We start from the raw sequence: 18,680 nt of genomic DNA on the forward strand, positions 1-18,680 counted from the left end.
GTTGGAGATTTCTAAAATAAGGGAACCCTAATGTGGCTTCAGCTAACAAAAGGTAAATGCTAGAAAAGTATTGTTCATTTGGAGTTGTTTGCAAGTTGGGAAGAGGAAGAGGAAAACAGCAACAACAAAAGAGTGTGTTTTAGAGGTAAAAGAGGAGGTTTTGCCTTCATTTCTACTTCATTCTAGGTATGTTTTTTATTTTCTTTTTGTTTGATTCAAACTTTATTGTTGTTTGTTGTCATTTTTTAATTTCTCCAATGACATAGAGAGGGCATGTTGAATGGAACATTGAAAAAAAAAATTTCATAACTTGCAACAGTATAATATGTTGTAAAATCCAAAGGCAAAAACATGAGCAGCAGTGAGAGTGAGGGAAGTAGTGATAGCATGGATGTTGCCATGCAAGAAACTCAAGTGTCACATTTACAAAGACTAAGAAAAAGACCTAGGGCAGCCATGGATGATTTTTCAAGTGCTAATATAGATGTCCCTATGGAAGATGCAATGCCTAATCCATTTGAGAGCCCTTCCAAAGCCCTAAAAAAATATGCCAAAAGCCCATTCAACCTTAAGAAACCTCTCCTACAATTTACCACAAAAGTAGACAACAATAAGAAGAAAAATTCAAGGGGTAGTAGGGAATGGGAGTGTCATATATCTAAGAAACATTATTTTCGGAGCTACACAAGAGTGTATCGTCATCTTTTATGGATAGGTGGGCAAGAGGTGAAATGTTGCAAAAAAATTAAGGATGATGAAAAACCTAAGGCCAATATGCTGTATGTGGAGGGGGAGTTATTGAAATCCGGGGGTCCTACAGGTAGCACACCCACACCCTCATTCACTCCCACACTCACTCCCACTAGCACTACTAGTAAAAGAAAGGGAAAGGGCAAGAGAGATACCAATGTGGCTGATTTATTTAACATACAAGCAAAAGAAAGAGCTGAAGAGTCCATTGGCATGTTTCCCGTTCCTCATTCTATAAACAAATGTGCAAAGATATTTATATTGCTGGTCCCTCATTTGTACCTCCAGGATAGACTAAATTACGCACCACTATCCTTAACAAACAGTACTCAAAACTAAACATTTTGATGGAGGATATGAGACAAACATGGATGAGTGATGGATGTTCTATCATCATGGATGGTTGGACCAATATCAAACATCGGCCACTCATCAATCTTATAGTCACTAGAACAGCAGGAGCCTATTTTCTTAGAGCCATTGATTGTTCAGGAAAAAAGATGAATGCATCCTTCCAATTTCAGATTTGAAGGATGCTATAGAAGAGGTAGGAGCTTCAAATGTTGTGCAAGTAGTCACTGATTCAGCCCAGGTGTCTAAATCAGCTGGATTGATAGTAGAGAGCACCTATAGACACATTTTTTGAACCCCATGTTGTGTACATGCATTTAATAACACCTTGAAAGACTTTGGGAAAATTGATTGGATAAAGACTATGGTGTCTGAGGCTAGAGACGTGCAAATGTTTATTTGCAATCATCACACATCTCTTGCATTATTTAGGACATTTTCCAAAAAAATCATTCCTTAAGCCTGTGGAGACTAGCTATGCTAGCTACTTCATTTTGTTGGAGAGGATGCTTGAGGTCCAAGCGGCCTTACAATCCATGGTGGTCAATGTAGAGTGGAATAGATGGCATTGATCAAGCACCCCGGATGGAAGACTTGTCAAATGAAGAATTCTGGATGAGAACTAGTGGACCGAAATGAGGTAAGAAACTTAAATAATTGACATAATAATTGTTATTGCTGATTCAATAAAAAATATTTCTGATTTTAGCACTTGCTGATTTTTCTAACATATGATGTTTCTCACTTGCAATTTCTTTCATTTGCAGATACATTTGCTCCTTCATTGACCCTATTGTGCAGGTCATTAGATATGTTGATACTGACTCTCCTAGCTTTGGAGAGATTTATGAGACTTTTAATAGCATGCTTGGGCAAATCAAGCAAGCTATTAAAGAGAAGGAACCTACTTTGGAGTTCTATGAGGAGCATCTTAAGCCCATTGTAACGAAAAAGTGGAACACTATGAACACCCCACTTCATATGGCAGCCTATGTAGTCAATCTGAAGTGGAATGCACCAAGGCTTGGGAGAGTGCCTCCATCTAGTGATTTTTAAAATTTTGATTTTATTTGTAAAGTTTATAAACTCTAACTTCTAAATTTTTGTTCCTTCAGTATAGGTGAAAGAGAGCTTCTTCAAGGCCCTTTCAAAAATGTATAATGAGAGAATGCTGCAAAAATTCGAGGGCAATGTCTTGACTTTGCCAATCTTCATGGTCCAACATTTGGTAGACCAGAGGCGAGGACTAATAGAGCTACATTAGCTCAAAGGGACCCGATTGGATGGTGGACATGGCATGGTAGAGACACACCTGAGCTGAAAGACCTTGCCATTTGTCTTCTCTCACAAGTTGCGAGTTCCTCTACTACAAAGAGGAATTGATTTACATATAGCTTCATCCAATAGGTCAAGAGGAACAACCTTACCTCTAGACGATAGGAGAAGCTTGTGGTTGTTCACAGTGTATTGCGACTACAAGAGCAACAAAGTCTTGAGAATCGACAAACTCCAGCACTACGTTGGGATGTTAATCCTAACGATGCATTGCAGATTGATGAGGATAACACTTCTCCAGGGCTGCTTGGTGTTCCATTGGATGAGGACCCTCTACCTACCCCTACCAGTGATTCAAAGGAAGAAACTAGAGCTGATCTTGATTTAGATATAATTTAGATTCCTAGAGTACAACCATATATTTGGCTTTCCGTTTTGCAAATACTCAGATACATTATTGCTTTTGATTATTATGGAGTTGGACATCTCATTTACACTTCTAGAATTTACTTTCATTATGTCATTTTGATTGCATGCATGATGATGATACATTGATACTTGGAGCCTTTGGCCATTTTTGCTAATTGTATGCGATATTCAGATACATCATCATATCATATTCTCATTTTGATTTTACTCTTGATAGTTTTCAATTTCCATGTATTCTATGGTGAATGGTTTATCAATGTTATGATATGCATATTCGAAATATATCTCTAAAAAAGTCTAATTCTCAATATATAAAAAATTAAAAATCCCCTATATTTTATAGCCGTCCCTTGAGGTCCTATCCCCTAAATTTTGGCTTTGACCCGTACACGTACCAAAAACACATTCCCATCCCCTAAAATGTCCCCGTCCCGGAAACTCCGTGGAACATAGGGTAGGTCAGCTCTCACTGACAGTCTGGATTAGGGGAAAAGGAGCTCACCAAAAGAAGGTGCTCAGGTGCTTCATATTGTTGAGTCTCTGGAGAAAGAGTGGAAGGTTGTGACAAGGAAGAGAGTTAAGAGATTAAAGAAGAGGGAAGTTTGATATGCATCTATGCTCTCACACCAAAGGAGATGCAAAAGTGCAGCACTGATTTGTTGTAACCTATTAATGGGTTTTTTACATAAATCCCAATTTAATAAGACATAATATTTCACTGATAAAAAAAAGTTTAACCCCATTTCAAGGAAGGGACATTACAAGACCTCCATTAACTTTCTACACAATGAAGCACACCCTGCTATCAACTCTGTATTATCCCACAAGACTCTAAAAGGGTTGGAGGGACCCACTATCACTGATTATTTATCTTTCAACTGATCTGACAGACCCTGGAAGGAAAACAGGATTTTTTTACAAGACTCGCAGCATTTCCAATAACACGCAATTATAGAGTTGTAGCTGATTTTTGAGCTACTCTTTGAGTTTTCACTGATTGACCTTGTCTACTGCACTTGTAATTTGATACAGACAAAAACATATGAATCGGTATTTTTTGACCTCCAACACTGCAAGTCAATTAGGTTTGTTCTCTTTTGGTTGGTTTTCATAATAGTGCTCTATTGTACTGGCTGTGAACATGACAATTTTGTGTCAGCCAAAAAAGGGAGGCTGGGGTTCACTAATTGATTCAACAGAATGCATATAGTCCCCCATCATTGCTCTCCAACCATGGTCTGCCACATAAATATGATGTGAATAAAAGGGATGAGGCTATCACTGATTATTTATCTTTCAACTGATCTGACAGACCCAGGAAGGAAAACAGGATTTTTTTACAAGACTCGCAGCATTTCCAATAACACGCAATTATAGAGTTGTAGCTGATTTTTGTGCTACTCTTTGAGTTTTCACTGATTGACCTTGTCTGCCGCAATTGTAATTTGATACAGACAAAAACGTATGAATCAGTATTTTTTGACCTCCAACACTGCAAGTCAATTAGGTTTGTTCTCTTTTGGTTGGTTTTCATAATAGTGCTCTATTGTACTGGCTGTGAACATGACAATTTTGTGTCAGCCAAAAAAGGGAGGCTGGGGTTCACTAATTGATTCAACAGAATGCATATAGTCCCCCATCACTGCTCTCCAACCATGGTCTGTCACATAAATATGATGTGAATAAAAGGGATGAGGCTCCATGTAAGATTTAGGCTTTTTCTCTTTTGCTTGGTTTTCATAATACTGATCTATTGCATGACTGGCTGTGATTGTATCTTAATCTTAATTTAACAATTTGCATCAACCAAAAAAGGGGACTGAGCTTTACTGTTGGATTCAATAGAGTTCATCAAGTGCTACAGTGTTCCCTTTTAACCATGGTCTGCCAGATACATGTGATGTGAAAAAATGGGATGAGGTTCCATGTAACATTTGGACAAAATGGTTGGAGTAGTAACCCACAATCCTCACATCTGAGCTGAATGGAAGTTTGTACATGCCCTAAGCATGCTTGAAATAACTTCCTATCAAAAACCTTTATACGATTCATTATCAAATAGAAAATTCACCAGAGTAGACCAGCAGATCGCCAGCATTTTTTCGCACGTCCACAAATCAGAGATGTACCAGGGGCATGGATGGGCCTCAATGTCCAGTCACCATCTTCTATCAAACAAAAAATTGGCTTTGATGTCCTCAAAATGCAAATACTTCACAAGAATGACTGCAGAAGTGAATGATGCCAGGTGACTGTCCCGGGGACAGCCAGCCATCCCCTTGCAATTACACTCACGTATTAATTAAATAAGCCCAAATGAATTAATAAATATTTTGTTGTTCTTTTGTGGGTCCAAGTCACTCTAAGCTGAAATGAGAGATTTTGGTCTGCAGACAAAGAACGATTCAACCTCCATAGCATATGACAGTTGTAGTTGACTTTGAAAGATTTGAAACCACTTTCCAGCCGTTTCAGTTGGTAAAATATAAGGGTTTCCAAAATAAAATCAAGTGAAATGATAACTAGGATCGCAAGCACCATTTGTACCCCTCAAGATAGTGTTACAATCACAAAATCACAGGTTTGCAATATATAATGGCAAAGAGTTCAGTCTTATTGAGGCAGCCATCTATTCAATCTCAACACAAAGTCAGGAATTTGATCTTGTGTCAACCACTAGAATCCCAAGACAAGGGAGATTAGCTCATCGATCACAGAAATTCTTTGCAAGCTCGGACAAAGCAGCATAATGTCCATTTTTTCGTCTTGTAAGAAAACTTGCAGCCTTCAAGTTTTGAATTTTCTTGTAAAAAGTTATGTATTAAGGATCTGCATAATTATAATACATATGATGAATAAAAAGTAAAATATATGAATTTCCCCTATTTTTTTATAGACATCCCCTTTCTCACCCCCTAAAATGGCCTCCAAAAATCCATCCATGAAAAATATTCGTCTGTCCCCTGCCATCCCCGTCCTGGAAATTCGGTGGAACATAGCTTTGACACTATTGTATGACCACCTATAGCCAAAAGGTTAACAACATTAATTTAATTAATACTAATCCATCAGCACTTCATTTGAAATATGTATCAGATTTCCTTAGAGCTAAACTGGCATCAGTTACAGCTAGAACAGTTCATTTGATTAAAGTCAACATCTATGCTATCTAGCTTAAGTCTGATGACCAATTCACAGTAGTTTAATAGAACGTACCTTATTTAGCAGGAAAACTGCATATGCTGATCTGGTGGGTTCTTGGCCTTCTGAAAATAGTGGAAATTCAACAACATGCTTCTGTAAAAAATCCATCTCTGAAGTTTCCTCCTGTTCATTTATTGATGGCTCTACCGGAGATGCATAATCTTGAATATAAGAGCGTGAACCTCCTAACCTTAACGGATATCGAAGAGGAATGTCCAAATATGATGCAATCAATTTGATAATCTGCAAAGCCCCCAATTATAACAATAAATCAATAATAACTAAGTTTCAAGACAATTCATAAAGAATTTCCACAAAATGTAAAAAGTCACATATAAAGATTCTAACATGAAAAAAATTTAGTATCAATTTCTCTCACGTGGGCAACATATCCAAGAGCTGTTGCAGAGCTTTGAAATTCTTGCTTATCATTGAAGAAACCCAGCTTTTTTAGGGGTGGCCCAAACAACTGTAAGCCTGCAATGGTCAAGGACTCTACAGGTGAATCAGTGCAGGTTGAGACTGGAGACAAACCAGAACCTTCACCTGAAACAACAAGCAATCTAAGTTATATACACAAATCACCTTGAACAATGACATTCCCGGATGAGACTATCACAGAATCTAAATAAGAATCAACATGACAACCTGAATTAGGTTGCTCAGCACGAGCTATGGGGTAAAGAGATGAAACTTGGGTAACCATCAACTTCTGCCTTGCCAATAGCATTTTCTTCAAATGCCAAAGTTGACCATTACCCCCTTCTGCCAGCAATTTGTTAGCTTCCTGTCCATAACAACCAAAATAATCAATTAACAAGACCTACAAGATTTTGAATAGTATTATAATGCTGCTTAAACAATGTCAAGAATCAACTAAAATGCTGTGGTCTATCATTTTGTAAAGACACAATCTGGGATAGTCCAGTTCGTGTGGCATAAAGGACCAATACTATATTATGTTCTGATTATATTTCATATATATAACTTCAAGTGATAATTCATAAAAAATTGGCTCTAGGAAAAAGTAAATGAATGTCCTGTTAAGTTTGAGGAGGTAATGTCCAGCGGGAAATGATCTAGAAGGTTGAGCAATTTGGATGATTAAAGCCTACTTCCCACCTCATGCAGGAATGAACCCTATGTTCTCAATGCGGATAGCTCAAGATGAATTTCAGAAAATAATATACTTCCAGTATTAGTTGCATGGTTACATATCAATATACTTCCCTCCATTTATTGCAAAACTCAAACTTGTTATACATTTAATAAGATTGCATTTGAGTGTCAGTAATTTGCTGCAGTAAAAGGTTTTTAAAAATCAATACGAACTTTTCCCAAGTATAAGTTTCATATTTAATTCAAAATGACTACCCAATCCTGACATTATGATATTTGCATAAAAAATGTATTAAATATAACTGTTTGTGTGCATCAATGTCACCCTCATGTTTGTCATCTGAAATGTCAAGTTCTATTGAAGAAATTTTAGAGGTATGTTCAAAACATTGTCATTATAAATTTCTCACTTTCAATAATTGATCTGTTTCCCCTCCTGTTTGTGCTGAGCTTCTTCACCTATTAAGTGGACATTAGTTCCCACATATTCCATCTTCCAACTTCAGTTTTAAATGTTTTAACCATGTCAAGTCCATTCGGTAGTACTTGTGAGTCTTAAGACATGTACACTTCTATATCAGAGCAGAAGATGATACAAGCTCTTCATATTTAACAGTACAAGAAACTAGATATGGCTGTCATCCGAAGTCATAAATATCACAGTACAATATGTTCAGATTTAAATTGGAAAAGGTGATGGGTCTAATGCATGCAGAATCAGATGTATGAAAATGTATTGAAAAATCATCATACAATCCAAAGGTGAAAAAAGGTTAAGGATAATTATGTTTATGGGCTTAGTTCAAGTATAATATAAAAGCATACAATTTGCATGAGCATAATTCAAAGAAAGCCCTATTTTGAATTGAACTCAAAATTGTTAGTGAAGCACCTTGATAAATGATCATCAGAGTGCAAAATGCAAAAAAGGCTATGATAAATCCAAGCAATCAAAGAAGTGTTAACTATAAGTGGAATAAAGAACTCAAATTAGCATTTCATTTACACAACATCGACAAAACATGGAAAAAGTGTAAATGGAATTCAATTACTGAGGCTTAAAATGGGGAAAACAACTCAGGAAAGTTTTGGGAAGCTAAAAATCAATGCAATATTCATAAAATAAGGAAAAAAATGATTCTCTTATTACATGTCAAACATAGTGGCTAGAGTCATAGAGATAAAGAAAAGATAAATGGATTAAAAGTTGTTCCAATAATTGAAAATAATCTGATGGTTAAAAAACTAGTTTATTTTAAAATACAATAAACTGTCGAGAATGTTGTTAATGGCACTATGTTGTAACTAAAACCTTGCAAGAAGATCTTATAAGTGCTTCCAATTGTGAATAACAGTGCAGGAAACCCTCTAACAGAATGAATATGTAGCAAAACTGCCATAAAAACTAGTGTAGATGCCTGAAAAATATGTTGATAAGTGATCAATATGCGCTAAAAGCCTAAATCTGCTGGAGCCCACTAAAAGTCTATACTCACGCCTGCAAACTTGAATGTGTACCCTTGACTTATACTTTGGCAAGGTGTTGTAGTCCTCATTACCACACTCTTTTTGTGGTGCAATTTGTTGCTCTAAAAACATCTTTCTTTAGCAATTAGAGTCCTTATTGGTTCATGCTCATAGCTAATATTTCCTCCTTGTTGAAGCACTCCAAGTGTCTATGTGCGCACTTTCTGAAAATTCAAAACTCTAACCCTCCTATATACACGAACTCGCCAACATACACGAACTTGCCACTTGTCTTGATGACCATTTTTTGTTTTTCAAAACTTCCAATCGCTCCTTTTAGGTTGGCATGCTCTATCCCATGGTAATGCCACCTTTTATTTAATTTGTTTATTATTTAACTTTTGGACCTCTTTGAAAAAAAGCATGCTTCTAACCATTACTTGCTATTTCTTTATTTTAATTCAAAATTTACAGTATAGTCTTAGGGTGCTCGATAAATCTTAAGCACCCACTAAATAGTACAAGCAAAATATGAAACCATAAAAAGGTAATAAGGATTTGAAAAACCATGAGCTAAAACCAATCAAAAAATGTCACCCAAACCTTGAGTCAAATTCAAAAATCCAAACCCCAACATGAGTCCACAAGCTAAAAACTGCATATTCTTTACACCTGTCATAAGCTCATCATTATCCACTCACTAGCTTGTGCACTCCATTTTGGCTTCAAAGTATCTCTCCATTCATAGATACCTACTGAAATTCCATTATATGCATCATAAGTTGGTCGGTTGGTGTGACTCACTCTTACAGTTCACTTATGCATCCAAATGCTCTTACATTTCCAAAGTGGGAGGCCCATGTTAGTTTGTGGTGATTGATCAGGGAAGTACTGTACATACTTCATAAATTCTTTGGGGTTCGAGGCAGCACCCTGAAAAAAATTTTGGGCCATGTTCGACATTGTGGCCAATGTATGGCCAACCTATTGCCGATATGTTGTAACCCTAAACTGGCATAAAATACTTGTATAAAAGGGCTTAGGGTTAGGGATTGTTTCATTGTTGTGATGCAGAAATTGGTTCTTGCGGCGGTATTGAGCTGTAAGGGATTACGAATTGTAATCAAGTTGTAAACACTGGATCGTAATAATATCGAACTTGCTATTTGGTGGACGTAGCCCAGGGATTGGGTGAACCACATTAAATCTTGGTGTCTTGTGTTCTTTTCTATGTGATCTATTATTTTTTGTTATTGGTTATATTTGCATGTAATTATTATTTTTGTCAGTGGTTTAATCCTAACAAGTGGTATCAAAGCCAAGTTGTTTTTTCAGTTATCTTCTGCAGGAAAGTCTCACGGTTGAGTGGGAGTCTCCCAGTTGAGTGGGAGCGATGGCAGATGAGGGTAAGCTAAGGGTCAACAGGTTTAATGGGCAGAACTTTCAGTTATGGAAGATGCAAATGGAAGACTATCTTTATCAAAAGGATTTATGAAAGCCGTTGGAAGGCAAAACCAAGAATCAAGGATCTATGTCAAATGACGACTGGGATCTTTTAGACAGAAAGGCACTTGGAAGCATTCGATTATGCCTGGCACCATCAGTGGCATTTAATATTACAAAGCAAAGACGACAGAAGAGTTGATGCAAACCCTAGCAAAACTGTATGAAAAGCCCTCCGCTTCAAACAAGGTATTTCTCATTAAGTGTTTATTTAATATGAAAATCGCAGAAGATGGATCTATTGCAAATCATTTAAATGAGTTAAATATTATTACTAGTCAGTTATCTTCTGTGGGTATCAATTTTGATGAAGAAATTAGGGCTCTCTTGATTTTGTGTTCTTTGCCTAAAAGTTGGAATGGCTTGGTAATGGCTGTGAGTAATTTTGTTCCTGGATCTAGTACCCTAAAATATGATGATGTGATCGGTGTTATTTTGAGTGAGGAAACTCGTAGGAAATACTTAGGCGGATCTACATCTGGAAGTGCTTTGAACGCACAAAGTCAAAGTAGAACGACTGAGAGAGGAAATAATTCTGAAAATCATGAGAAATCAAGAAGAAAGTCAAAGGGGAGGAGGTCTCAATCGAGAGGACCAAACGATTGTTGATACTGTGGGAAACCAAGGCATAAAAAGAAAGATTATTGGACTCGAAAGAAAAATGAAAGAGATAAACCAGATGGAGACAAAGAAGCAAATGTGGTAAATAACAAATCCGAAGAGGATGCTTTGCTTCTATCTTTAAAAACTGTTGATGATTCATGGGTTTTAGATTCTGGTGCTTCATTTCATGCTACACCTCATAGAGGTTATTTCATTGATTACGTCCAATGGGATTTTGGGCTTGTTTATTTGAAAAATAATGAACCCTATCAGATTGTTGGAAAGGGAAAAGTTAAGATTAAGTTGCAGAATGGGAATCATTGGCTACTGCATGAGGTAAGACATGTTTCAAGGCTAAGTAGGAATTTAATTTCAGCAGGGCAACTCGGTGATGAGGGTTGTGTAGTCACTTTTAGTGATAAAAATTGGAAGGTTTCAAAAGGTTCCCTTGTAGTGGCAAAAGGTGTGAAATTAGGCACTTTATATCTTTGTACAGGTCATATTGTTCCTTCTACTTTAATTGTTTTAGAGAAAAATGAATGTTTAGGAACAGTTGTTGCAGTTGAGCAGGGAGAACAATTAGCTGCTGTAAATTCTGATATAGCGTTGTGGCACAACAAACTTGGGCACGAGTGAGAAAGGTATGAAAGTACTTCATTCAAAGAAAGTTTTACCAAGTTTGAAATGTGTTAATATGGATTTCTATGAAAGTTGTGTGTATGGAAAACAAAAAAGAGTGACTTTTGTGAAGACTGGGAAGGAAAATAAAAGAGATAAATTAGAGCTTGTGCATACAGATGTATGGGGACCGGCTCAGGTATCTTCCCTCGGTGGCTCTCATTATTATGTTACATTCATTGATGATGTAGCTAGAAGAGTATGGGTTTATCATCTTAGACAAAAATTTGATGTATTTCAAACTTTTAAGAAATGGAAATGCTTGGTTGAAAATGAGACTGGTAAGAAATTAAAATGTCTCAGATCTGATAATGGTGGTATGTACAGTACTTCCCTAATTAATCACCACAAACTAACAATCTCCCACTTGGGGACTAATCAGACTCCACAGTAGACAACAGCCCAATTTCCAAAAGCCATAGCTTTATATCATCAAAGCAATTGAGTCCCTCTTATGTCACCGTTACACATTTCTTAAGGAAATATTCAGCATTTTTAGTGGCCAAAAAACTTCAAGAGCCCCAAGTATTGCACTTTTTCATTCTTACAATAAGGATTCAAGGTTGGGACACCTTTCCAAGTGCATTCTAGCGTGCTCTAAAGCATTTTAAATTATTTTCAGCATTTTAAATTCTGGGCACTGTCATGCATCACACTACCCTTTTTACATCTTTTACAACTTTCTAGAGATTAGTACACTCAATGTATTGGAGCACTCCAATGCACTAGAATATATATTTCAGTGTTCCACAGGGTTTGGGGATGTTTCTTCAGGGTGGCAGGGAAACGCATTTTTGGTATAGGGGTACTTGGGGCCTAAGTTTGGGAACGTCGAGAGGACAATAATGGGGGAGCGGTGCTAACATAATGATAATGTATATGGTATTTCTATTAGCACTTGAAACTTTACTGTTAGATTTAAAAATATAAAGATGTATAATATAATAACTAGAGTCTAGTAGTGGCTGTGTACAACATATAATCCTACGTCAAGCTACACTACTGAGTCACTGACTATGGTGGTTGTGCTTCTAAGGAATCTGTTGGTTACTCTGTGAGTTCTCAAGACCTTACCGTGAAGGAAAGCAAAAGAAAAATGAGGGTTCTAGGAGGATATCTACAACTAACAAGGAGACTACCTGATGGAGCTCTAAAATTTTAACAAAATTTAGAATCCCGAATGCAACAACTAAGGGAGAGTCTTCATATTTTACCCGTTACTTATATTCACAATATACGTTTCAAGCTACTAAAAGCCATGATTAGGATAATGTGAAGAAGAAAGTTGGTTCATTTCTTTTTGGATTATACAACTACAGCGGTAATTTATCATCAGGGGAATATGTAAGAAGCTGTATTCAAAATACATCGATTGTATGTTTTAATCATAGAGATAACAAACATCAGCAAAGTATGGTATCACATCACCAGCAACTAGCAAATATGCAAATCTGAAACAGATGAATATTATTAATATACCACATCCAACGAAGCATCAAGTATATATATTGAAGACATTTGGAATATATGCAGGAGTGGTGTATGTGTGAGCAAATGTTTACTGTCTAAAATACTTTAGCACAAAGCAGACAATTTATTCCAGTTAAAGGTTATTAAATTTTGAACAGATGCTAGATTTATATTCCAGTGTATAATTTTGAGATTTGGTTGTGAGGGTCAATATTTCAACCACTGGTAGTTGGTAACAGTTGCCTAGTGTGAGCAAACTTGCGCAAGGTTTTGGATGTACCTAAAGGTGACAGAGGAGTGCATTAAAGATCTGCATCAAAGGAGAACTAAATGAGAAGTCACACTTGACATATATTTCTCAGCAATTACAATATCCCTCAAACGGATTGTGAGCATATGCATGGCTACCTTGACATTAAGGCTTCTTATTTCTCGGGATTTCTCTGGCCAAATATACTTAAGTAGCAACAAGCATATTAGATTTTGCACAGCCAAAAAGGCATTTTCACCACACATTCAAAACATCAAGTTGGTCATATTAGATATTTACAAGCATCATATGGCAATTCGAAGTGTTTGAAATTGACAGAAGGCGTGCAGGAGTTCTGAGTAGTTAAAAGAAATTTGGAGATCACAGGACAGAAGATAAATGGTGGCATGAAGGTCGAGCATATAAATTCTTCACAGCATTAGTAGATATCCGCAATCCATAAGATCTAACTTGTTCTTCTTATCGTCAAACGCTTTCCACAGGGCTTTCCGGTAAATATTTCCCATAAAATTATTATCGATGTAGTTTACTTATAGCATTTTGAATGTTTGTGGCATGTGTGCATTTGGATGGAGCCGTCTAAAATCAGGAATGTATCATGGTGCTTCAAATCATTCCAATGGAGACACTCGAATATGCGGCAGAATCTTTATGCGACGTCTCACGCATACAACAATATTATAATCCTGAGATGCAGAATGAAATGGAGATAGTCAAAGCAGTTTGGAGAACAGATGGCCTCGTCGGGAGTGTTAATAGGTGTGCGATAAAGGAGAGGTTCACGAAAATGAAAAGGCCTTGCGGAATATTGCTCGCGGTTGATGTTCAAGGGATGAGAATCGCACAGAAAAGGCTACCACAGGCATGAGAGACTGCAGCAAATATTATAAGCCGCAGGAAGGATACAAGTGTCGGTTATATTCAAATAGTTTTTAAATCACATTTAATATTGATTAGTTTTTATTTATAAATGGTTGCAATGTTTGGTTGGGCAACTGACATCTCCTAGTGCTCTACAAATATATGACATGAAAAATCAAATAAACTACCATTTGATTCATTCAAAAAAGATTATCTGCATTCCTGAGGCATATAGGTTATTGTAATTTCTTTGCTAGAAGAGATTGATTTTGAACTAAGTACTAGGAGATTGAAATTATTGAGCATATTGTTTCAATATTGCATGATGTAAAATCGTGTTGGGTGGAGCATCTACATTGGAGTGTCTTCAACACAAATTTTTCCACAATAAAATCAATAAGATTCTTATGTGTTGTAGAGTTAAAAAACTATATAGTTCATCCTTTGTGATCCTTTTGCTTTCTATTAATAATTTATTATTGGGATAAGTAAATCAAATTATTAGCTGCTATTCAAACCCGACAAATACAAATATTGTGGAATATTATAATTGTTTCCTTATTTGTATCTATTACATCCTTTTAAAAAGTTAAAACATTATAGATTGGTTTCAGTACGCATAAAACGAAATAATTTGATGCATCCCAATAATTGAATTGTTCATAGATTTAATATTCATAATATCATAAAGTTGTATGTGAAAACTTATAAGATTGACTCTATTGCCCTTTTAAATTTCAGCACTGATCATTAACTTGCTCATATTTCTTTATCTGTCTATTAGCAATATTTTGATCTTTTTCTGTTAAGTGTTTAATATCTATTTGTTTTAGTAATTCATTTTAAATCGTATTTCAGCATTTCCAAATTTATTAATCATAATTCAAAGATTAATACTCACAGTTACCAATCCAACAATTTCCTTAAAATCTTGTCGTATCGGGAAATTGTCTTTGCGTTGAATTTATCTGCTATCAACATCTTGGATTCAAGTTTGTTGTCCAATATCAGGTGTACAGGCCTTGGGCTTGCAGAACCAAAAGCGCAGAGGATCTAGGTCAAATTGATCGATCCTGTCAAGTTGATCCGGAGGATGTTTTCATTGAAATTTGAAGTATCTCCAAAACTCCAATAATCAGTACCACGCTGAAGTCCTCAATTCTAACTCCAACGCAACTTGAACAGACAGAATTGGAGTTTAGATGACAAAGTTACGACCAATCAAAGTTTGGTCAAACCGGGACCAAAGGCCATAAAAAGGTGAAAAAATAATCATCTCAAAAGTGGTCAACAATGGATTTCAAATGAAAGCGGTCGTCAAAAGCTTTCCAATGGCGTTCATTTCGTCAAAAACGGAGATTGAATGTGAAAGTTATGATGGTTTTAAGTTCAGGTAAAAGTGTGGATTCTAATAACATCAGCATGACATCATAAAATCTTAAAGAGAGGGAAAAAATTCATATTTGAATTAAAGGAATTAGATGATGGGAGTTGAACTCCCAACCATTGCCCCCCTAAAAATAAGGCCAACCAATGGGCTATTTATGGTATATTTGATATTAGAGGAAGAGTTGTTATATACCCATAACAAATCCGCCCAACATTATTTAAAATAAGGGTTTTTGTTATTTTATTATAACTTTTAACCCCAAATTGTTAAATGCCAAAATAATTAAATTGGCAAAAAGGGGGTGTTTCGAAATTTAATTTGTTAAAGGCCCTATTAATGTAAAATATGGTTTTTGCCTATTTTAGGCTGTTTTTATGTATAAAAAGAGGGTTTAGGGACCTTTTTCAAGGCATTGAAATTTTGAAATTCAATTTGAGAGGAATCAGAAGGACGACCAAGTGTTGAAAAGGAGAGAAATTTCTAGAGGACATTTTTTAGTCCCATACATCGGAGTAGAGTAATGCTGATGTATTTGAAGGGGCTGATTCTGTAACACATTGTAATTGATGTTTTTGGAGTTAATCGGATCGGTCCACCAGTTGGAGCAGGACCCGGAGACATAGTCCGGACAAGGTGAACTCCGAGATCAAATTGTGTTGTGCCTCTTATCTCTCATTTCTTTCCTATCAGTTGTTTATGAGTTGTTCTTTTATGCATTTTCAATTATGTTAATTTGCTTCAGTAAAAGCATTAAATTAACTTTATGTAATTGGTTAGAATTCCTCTGTATCAGTCCTAGATTCTTCTTCTTTGTAAATTCAACAGTTTTAAATACATAGCCATGCATTTACTGCATGGATTGAGAAAGTATATCTGATTGTTGGGATTAAGTCATAAAATTTATAGATCCTAAATCAGATCACAAGTTGGCCACAACCAATTAGAAATCCCAGCATCTAGTAGGCAAATGCTTGTAGGATTCTAATCAACGGTTTTGATAGCCAACACTACCGTTGGGGATTCTAATGCTGGAATTAACCTAGAGAAGGTCATTGAGAATGATGCCAATGTTGAAGGGGAGAATAATAATATTGACTGTGGGCATGGATATGAAGTCGACTAGGGCTCTTGTTAAGACCAATGATGCTGCATCCCTTACCAATGATGCCAATAAAGATGTCTTTGATGCTGATGTGGATTTGGGGGTTGAGTTGAGAAGGATAATCTCGAGGGGATGATAATAAAGTTGTTGTGTCTAAGGTCTTGGCCTCGGCTCCTAAGGGTCTCGCTGAGGAAGATGCCCTTGCTTCTATGGTTCCTACTGAACAAACAGCCCCTGCTTATAACATGACGAAAGGCTTTCTCTCTAATGAGAAGGATAAAGATATTTCTCCCCAGCACTGCTTTCAGGATACAGAGAGTTTGGACAGCAGACTTGAGCTCCTTACCAGAGCCAAACTTCGTGCAGATAACTCTCTTGCCATGGACAACAGGATTTACATTCAACTAAAGACTCTGAAGAACAAAGTTGAGAACCTGCAAGGCCAGCTGGATGAAGAAGTGAATAAAAGGAAGGAGCTCGAAGCCAGAGTTGGTAATACTCCAGAAAAGTTCCTGGAATATGAAGGTAACCTTTGTCAACCACTCGAATCTAGTGAACAAAATATGCAAAATGTTACCACTGGCCTAATGGAGGCTGCTGCCAAGATAGGAAAAGAGGCTATCACTGCTATCACTGAGGTTCTTGCTACAGGGTTCATGTTGTTGGTGTTGGTGCTGGTTGTGTGAGTAAACGTACAGGGGCCAACACAAGGAAAACTAACCCTATGCCTTCTAACACTACTGTTAAAATTACTATTGAGGAAGTTGCTGGAGTGGGAAAGGAAATGGCCAATATCCTCAAAGAGTTGGTCTAGTTTCGTTCTTTGTTGTTGTTCGTGTCTTTTGTTTTTGTTGCTGTCAGCTTTTAGGTCCTCTTGCTGGTTGCTGGTCAGTCCTGCAGGAATTTTGTCTTGTCCAGCAGATGTTTTTGGCTTTTCAACCCCCGCTAGGGATGTTATGATCTTTTTTTAATATCAATTGCAATGTGTTGTTTGGGGTTTCGGGTTTCGGGTCCCCTCAAAACCTGTCTTTTGGCTCTGATAGGAACAATGTGGTATCTTTGAACATCTTTTGTATCTTGATGTAAGGGGTTTTGGGTCCCCTCAAAACCTACTTTTACCTTAATCCAAAACTAGAGTCTAGTAGTAGTATTCAAACGGCAAACGTCAAAATTGAAAATATTAATATCAAAAATTGACCATGCAACAACGATTCTGAGCTTGCTTTCCAAGTGTAAAATCACCAGATTTAAGACGTTGAAGAATTAAAACTGCATAAGTTACAGAAACTCAAAATAATATCTAATGAGTCTATACTTAATGTTGTTTTCTTTTACCATCTAATGTTTTGAGGTCATTTCAGTGCACTGGTATTTTGCAGTGAACATAGATCTAGAAAAACCAGTCTAGAGAAATTATCTAGTGACAAACAACTGTGGGATTAATTTATAAAGGAGTGTGTTTTCAAATCATTGTTTGCGTTTGATAAGAGTCAAACCTGTTGCAGTGAAAAGTTGAAACTTGAAAGTGAAAAGCCTTAAAATACAATAACATCACCTTTGATTCTTTGAACTCCTGAAGTCTCTTTTAATATTTTCTTATCTTTGAAAACAACTTTGGGTCATATTGCTCTAGTTTATTTAAGTTGTCTTATTTTGATTTTTAAGATTTTTGACCTTTTCAGAAGGAAACACCTGGAAGTTTCTTTGATGTCAAAGGGACTTCTGGGCATCTTGGAGACCCCGACGTGCTGAAAACTGGTGCAACTGTGAGACAGATCTTATTATTTATCAGCTCTACAATTAGAGATTCCTCTTATATTTGTTGATTCATTGGCTACATATTGGTTGCTCCTGTCATTGTCTGAAGAGTTTATTGTCATTCTAAATTCTAATGCTCAGCATTGTATATGATGTTCATGTTAATGCTTTTGTTGTTGTTCGACCTTTTATGCTAAGTTCCGAGTCAAGATTGCTTGAACTATGTCTAGGTGTTGTTTGACATCATCATATTCTGAGTATGATTCACGTGTTTGCTGAGTCGGCTTCCATATTCAGAGTTTATGTGGCTCCTTATCATATTTATTTAATCCCGTGGCTCTTCCAGATATTCTTCCGTCGGTTCTCCTTATGCATATTTTTCAATTTATCATTTGTATACAATGAGACATCAAGATATATGAAACAGCAAGTCATATAAAAAGGTTATG

The 18,680-nt window shown here is 36.5% G+C and overlaps 1 protein-coding gene across 5 annotated transcripts in view; it reads right to left on the bottom strand.

Annotated features, from left to right (window-relative positions):
* LOC149543011 (UV radiation resistance-associated protein) overlaps positions 1-18,680 on the bottom strand; it is an 81,095-nt gene that overhangs the window by 18,842 nt on the left and 43,573 nt on the right. The window contains exons 3-6 of one of the 5 annotated variants that reach the window (XM_089797944.1): positions 6,658-6,796; positions 6,389-6,555; positions 6,022-6,252; positions 5,346-5,827 (exon numbers count right to left, since the gene is read on the bottom strand). In XM_089797944.1, the coding sequence (XP_089654070.1) occupies positions 5,813-5,827; positions 6,022-6,252; positions 6,389-6,555; positions 6,658-6,796 (552 nt within the window). In that variant the 3' untranslated portion in view covers positions 5,346-5,812. Of the gene's footprint in view, positions 1-5,345; positions 5,828-6,021; positions 6,253-6,388; positions 6,556-6,594; positions 6,797-18,680 lie in introns of those variants that run through there. The other 4 variants (XM_089797945.1, XM_089797943.1, XM_089797941.1 and 1 more) reach the window with 4 other exon arrangements.

Source organism: Cupressus sempervirens, chromosome 8 (genome assembly GCF_028749045.1).
Source record: "Cupressus sempervirens isolate cs-2001-9-10 chromosome 8, ASM2874904v1, whole genome shotgun sequence".
Lineage (NCBI taxonomy): Eukaryota > Viridiplantae > Streptophyta > Pinopsida > Cupressales > Cupressaceae > Cupressus > Cupressus sempervirens.